The sequence below is a fragment of the Puntigrus tetrazona genome, chromosome 5 (genome assembly GCF_018831695.1).
Source record: "Puntigrus tetrazona isolate hp1 chromosome 5, ASM1883169v1, whole genome shotgun sequence".
NCBI lineage: Eukaryota > Metazoa > Chordata > Actinopteri > Cypriniformes > Cyprinidae > Puntigrus > Puntigrus tetrazona.
This window is the reverse complement of record NC_056703.1, coordinates 8537614-8543757: the sequence shown is the minus strand read 5'-3', so window position 1 is coordinate 8543757 and position 6144 is coordinate 8537614. Positions and strand designations below refer to the sequence as shown.

At 36.7% G+C, this 6144-nt stretch overlaps 1 protein-coding gene across 2 annotated transcripts; it reads left to right on the top strand.

The window, feature by feature from the left end:
* The first annotated feature begins 372 nt into the window (after positions 1 to 372).
* f11r.1 (F11 receptor, tandem duplicate 1) lies at positions 373 to 6066 on the top strand. 2 transcript variants are annotated; one of them, XM_043239108.1, is made up of 10 exons: positions 373 to 589; positions 2108 to 2170; positions 2329 to 2445; positions 2578 to 2718; positions 2994 to 3196; positions 4131 to 4233; positions 4820 to 4931; positions 5034 to 5046; positions 5155 to 5212; positions 5354 to 6066. In XM_043239108.1, exons 1-9 carry the CDS (start codon positions 547 to 549, stop codon positions 5194 to 5196), a joined length of 837 nt encoding a protein of 278 aa, XP_043095043.1. In that variant the 5' UTR covers positions 373 to 546; the 3' UTR covers positions 5197 to 5212; positions 5354 to 6066. The 2 variants fall into 2 exon arrangements, with proteins under 2 accessions (XP_043095043.1, XP_043095042.1); XM_043239107.1 differs by having other exon boundaries at positions 375 to 589; positions 4820 to 4927.
* Positions 6067 to 6144: the final 78 nt, after the last annotated feature.

The following is a 6144-nucleotide window of genomic DNA, read 5'->3' as shown; positions in this document are numbered from 1 at the left end:
CTAAATTGCTCTCAGCTAAACAAGATCATGTTTAGTCATATCCCGTAATGCCATAAAACTCCACGGTTCACGATAACGAATATCATTTCAACAAAGTGTGTCAAGTCTTGACTATTATTTTAATGCATTAGCAAAGTGGCACTATATGACTCTAAACTCTCCCCTGAGCGGGATGTTCCTGAAAATCATACTATGTATGCACGCAGGACGCACAATAAGGATGTGTGCGCTACGGTTTGAACTCCCGAACCGGGTTTATTCCGAGAAGTCGCCCGTCTTTCTTGAACCCGGGTTTACTTTGATGACGTCACCCCCGCGGGGGCGGTCAACCAATCGCACGCGCTCCAGGTAACACAGTATCACTCGGAAGGGCGTTTGGTTTCAACCTTTCAGCTTATCTTGACTCAGCTGAGCTTTGCGAGGGCAAAGCGAGAACTCCTTGGAAGTTAGCTTAACCTGATTCGAACTTGATTTTTTTTATTTATTTTTATCTTTTTTTTTAAAAAAGTTACATTTTGGAAGACACCGGTGCATTTCAAAGTGGATATGTTGACCTTCGTGTTTGTGTGCCTCTCTATCTCTGTCACAGGTAGGAAGGAATCCATGTTTTCAGTGTTTGAATCGTGTTTACATTTTATTATGCCACGTCATTATATCAAATATATAACTCTTAAATCTGTATTGCTAAAAGATATCATCAGCGATTTTCTTTTTACTAAATTAAAAACGCATTGTTATTTTTCGTAAAGTAGCGTTTACGTTAAAGTTTATTTAGTATAGGCCGGCAAAAAGATAAAACTTTACCGTCCATCGATCAAATGTGTAAAACCACTGGTTTTGACTTTAGTGTGATCATATTCACTTATTTAAGGAATAACTCGAGTGAATCAGTGAACCGAGTCAATTAAGAGCAGTTCGAAATATGATTCGAAAAAGCGCTTAATGCGTAGCAAAATCGGGCATATCTGCTTTGTTGCGGTACCTAATTATCATACGTTTTGTATTTGGGTCGAAAAGAAACCGCATTTTAAAAAATAATTGTAGTTCTGTTTAAATGCGAAAGACGGTATCACCTGGAGAACCTGTATTTCCACCTTGCCCATCCCCCATCCGAAACCCGAGCGAGCTCCACCAGGAAATTGTGACAGCTGAAAGGACTCGCGAGAAAGAAAGAAAGAAATAACAGCGAAGCCGCGACATTTAGACGTTTTAAGTGTTGTACTTTTTAATTATTAAATGTTACAGTGACGCTGAAACATGCAGGCTAATTGTTGAACGCACCGAGCGCGCGCGGGGCGCGAACAAACACACGACCTATTATTGAGCAGACAGAGAAACCGTGTCATCGTGAATTCAGAGTATTTGAGTGGTGCGTTTGTTTATAGCTATTTCCCTCAAGTTCGCATGGGAAAAACGTTCAGAATGGCAAGTCTGGGAAACCTAATAACGATGATTGAAGCAATTGTTAGAGCGACAAGGGATATTTGTCGATGAATGTGAAATCGTGGTGTATTCGGACAACCTAGGGTTGTTTATAATTTTTTTTAAAACACATAATAGCAGTTTGAAAAGCAGTTGTGACTGCCCTAATGTCATAACGTTTAGAATAAAGTGGTTCAGTTTTTGAAGAAAACTCAAAACATCTTACACTGATGTATTCCAGTGTCATTGTCATTTTTTTTTTTTTGCCTGGTGGCTTTTTTAAAAATGGACCTATAATCATTTGTCTTCTTGTTCATGGTTGCCCAGCTTGAGCGCAAGTCCTTTGCTCATATGATTGCAAAATGTTTTGTTCGTAAAACCAGCTATTTGAAAAGGTTAAGTAAAGCACAAATGTATTTCATTTCCATTTTCTAATTTGAAAAGATCTAAAAATGTGCATAAATTGACAAATGACTTTCTTTTCTTTTTCTGGGTTGTTTATTGAACAAGGTTCTTGGTGACCTGTTGCATAATTTTGATTGTTTTTGTGTGGTCGGGCCAAGATGACGATGATGTCTTAGCATCATTCCACCCTGGATGCAGATGCAAATTAATGCAAATTATGATGTGTTTAATGTGTTTTTTAAGAATTCTGATGTGTTGAGTGCCTCTCTTCTGTCTACAGGCCTGCATGCCGATTTTACAGTTAGTGTTGGTAGCTCCTCTGTAAAAGTGAAAGAGAATGAGGGTAAGCATCATTTTTATTTTTCTGCTTGTTTGTTTGTTTGTTTTTATATTATAATTGTTTCTATGTGTCAGTAAGCAGCCAAACTTGCTCTATAGGCGATGAAAATATAATATGCCTACCTACATAGGTTTAAATTATTTATTTATTTATTTTTTCAGGAGTTGACTTGAAATGTTCCTACACTGCTGACTTCGGGGCAACACCCAGAGTAGAGTGGAAGTTCAAGGATCTCAAAGGCTCTCAAACGTTGATCTACTTTGACAACAAACCAACCGGTTAGGATAAAAGCTTTACTGTTGTCATCCTGTTTATTGATATAACCTTGCAGTAATATTTTCGTACTGTTTGTTGATGTGTGAAATGTGAATGGCGAATATTGCAATGTGCGTTATTTTTTCTTCCGTTAGGTCAATATGCAGGCCGCATTACCATGTATAGCGGTGGACTGAGGTTTAACAAGGTGACACGAGCGGATACCGGAGACTATGACTGTGAGGTGTCTGGCAATGGTGGATATGGCGAGAATACCATCAAACTCACAGTTCTTGGTAAATCATTTATTTTTATATAGAACTGTCACAGATATACATCAGAAATCTCAACTCTTGCAAAAACCTCTGTCTCATCCTCATGTCGTTCCAAACTTGTTTGCTTTTGTAGAACACAAGATGTTTTGAAAAAATAATATATACTATAAAAGTCAATCAGGGTTTGGAGTTGTTTTTATTTAACACTAGATAACATGTATGGAATATTGCTTTAATAAAATCAAGTGACGCACGGAACAGCTTTGTCATTTCCCCTGTAACCCCCTCCACTCCAGTGCCTCCTTCCAAGCCTGTATCCAGAATTCCTTCATCGGTCACAACAGGCAGTAACGTCCGTCTGACCTGCTTCGACACCGATGGCTCTCCTCCATCCACCTATAAGTGGTACAAAGAAAACGCTCCCCTCCCCGAGGATCCAACCAAGTTCCCCAGTTTTAAGAACCTCACCTACAAGATGAACATTTTCAATGGTAACCTGGTGAGTATCTGTCTGCAATATTAGAAAAAACTCAATAGAATATATAAAGAGTGTGCCTATACTTTATAAAAGCTGTTTCTGCCAAGTAAGAAATTATGAAAGGATAATTTATATGTCGTAAATCTGAACGAATCTCACACTGACTTATCTTAAAACATGTCACTGGCCTTGTTTAGTCTTAACCTCATGAACTCCGCTCACAACCCGCTGGATCATATTAGACTCAGATAAATCATTTTTAAATATTATTAATTATCTGTCAAAGTCAGCCACACAAATTCAGCACTAGGCAGTTCCTCTAGTTTTTCGCGATTCCATGATCGCTGAATACAATGCAAAATTAATAACATGTTGCATTTGTTTTGAGATTCTGCATAATTCGTTATTTAGCGGAAAAATAATCAACAAAAGCTTTTTGCCAAATTCACAAAAATAGAGCCCCCTAGAGGACTCTTTGCCTCCCTACAATTAAATTTCAAAAAAAAAAAACAAAAAGGATATCAAGAAATCAGTAGAAAAATCACAAAAATGCAGCAGACAGGTTAAGGTGCACACCCGTAATGTTTTTTTTTTTCTTCTAAGACATGTAAAAAATACTTACATGCCCTAATCCTGGCATAGGCTAAACCCTGTCTATGAATCCGGGCATTACTCTTGCTATTCTGACTTTTGGAATGGAATTGCAAGATAAAAAGTCTTAATTAAGAGATTTAAACTACGAAATGAAAAATAATTTAAACACAAAAAAATTACTTGGTAGAAAAGCCGCAATTGCCTTTTTATTTTTTTATGTCCTGTGGTAGAAATGGTCTTCCGTAATATATATATTCACTACAAAAAAATTTCAGATCTATATATTTCTAATGAACTTGTCGTTGTTTTATGGTCTTTTAAAAGATTTATATTTGTGAAATTGTTTTCTTTGTGTGATCAGGAGTTCGTGAGTGTGTCTAAGTTGGATACTGGTTCATATTTCTGTGAGGCCAGTAATGGAGAAGGCTCTCCTCAGCGTGGGGATGCTGTGCGCATGGATGTCCGTAAGTCAGCATTCTTACATGGTGTAACATTTCACTTTTAGCGTTTCAAGGTTCTGGATAAGCATGGGAAAATGAAACAAGGAAAGGGGTATGAAAAATGTTACCAGACTACTGCTCCTATTCTGTGAAGACCATAGGCGGTTTCAGTTTACAGCATGTTTTTGAAGCACCTTTCTCAAGGCGGAAGTGTTAGTCCCATACGGTAGAAGTCTGTCTGACATTACACAAGAAGCTCAATTAATAATTCTTGATGCTGTGTTCTTAATAGGAAACCACAACTTATCAGTTAGTTGTTCTCATTTTATGAAAATACACATTTTCTTCAGCTGAGGAACAACAAGAGCATTGACAGACTTTCACTTAAGCATTTAAAGCATCAGACATAACTGCAGAGCATAGTTACAATAAACATTATTGTACATTTGTATGAATGCTGATGTAATTACCTTTTTATTCTTGGTGCAAATAAGCCTTAATTCACACTCTTTGCTTCAGTTTGATGCTTTATGATGACTTTGTAAAGAGAGAGCATCAAGTATGATTTTTGGTATTTACCTCTGTTTGTTATTTTTCTTTGATTTTATAGAGGATCTGAATGTTGGTGGCATTGTTGCGGGGGTTATCGTGGCTTTGCTGGCAGTAGGATTGCTCCTCTTTGGTCTATGGTATGCCAGTAGAAAGGGATATCTGCCAAGTAAGTTCTCACGTGTGTGTGTGTGTTTGAGAGAGAAAGAAAGAGATAAAAAATAATGAAGAGAAATTAAAAATTATTTGACTTATGTTTCTTATATTTTCCACAGAAAAAGCAGAAAGGTAAGAATTGTTTTTTTTTTTCCTGTGCCACATACAACCTCATATATGACATATGATACTACAAAATATTCTGTAATGTAATAAATGTATATAAATGATCTTTTGCAGCAAGCCAAAGCAAGCTGTTTATACGCAGCCCAGAACAGATGATATAGATGACGGAGATGTGAGTACAATACATCTTGCTCAGTTGCGCACATGATATTAATCGTGATTCGCTCTTTTCTGTAGTTGGTTTTGAGTTTCCTTTTCAACAGAGCAGTGGTAATAACATAATTATTCACGCCGTTTTGTGTGTCTGTTTCAGGGGGAATTCAGACAGAAGTCATCTTTTGTTGTGTAGTCTGTGCTACTCTGGATGAAATGTCAAGATTCAGTGCCTAGATCAATGTTTTTTTTTGTTTTTTGTTCATACAATTAGCACCAGTGCGTGTGTGTGGGTGTGTCGAGAAATGCCCAAAAACTTTAAAGCAGCCACAGATTACAGATTTAGTTTTTGGAATCTAAGCCGGTTTTGTAGAAATGAATAGAAATGTAATTTATTGAACTATTATAAATCTGTGAGCGGTAACCTAAGGGGTTTGATATAAATTCCCTATCAATAGAATTTGCCCTGATTATAAGCAGCTGTTTAGTTTTGTGTGAACTAATATATATATATATATGCTATTTTTACCTAACTGCACTATGAGATAGAAACTTCTTGGGGAAAAGAAGACGATATGAATGTTCCCCATTCAGGAAATAATGTCCCCTCCCGCTGTTCGTCGTAATCATTGATATTTTGTTTGTTTACTTTACCTGCATTTTTAATGATAGTGTGCCTTGTGTGTATTTTATACTTTATAATATGTAAATAGATCTGTCTTTTGGATGTGTTTTAGGATTTTACATAATGCTTAATTGACCTCGGAATTATTAATCTAGGAACAAATTACGAAACCTTTATATTTCTTTTGTTTGATCAAACTTTTAATGTGTGACCTGATCTCATTCTTTCAATAAATGGAATTTACTGACCAACTTGAGTAATATATAAGCTTGCTCACGTTCCTCTGGTTTTGTTTTGAAGCAAATATGACCGCTAGGCGGCGGTGT

Coding starts and splice junctions, on each gene's coding strand:
- f11r.1 (XM_043239107.1), top strand. CDS start 547: ATGTTGACCTTCGTGTTTGTGTGCCTCTCTATCTCTGTCACAG. Junction 3,197..4,130: donor ACATTTTCAATGGTAACCTG/GTGAGTATCTGT, acceptor TTGTGTGATCAG/GAGTTCGTGAGTGTGTCTAA. Junction 5,213..5,353: donor ATGATATAGATGACGGAGAT/GTGAGTACAATA, acceptor TGTCTGTTTCAG/GGGGAATTCAGACAGAAGTC.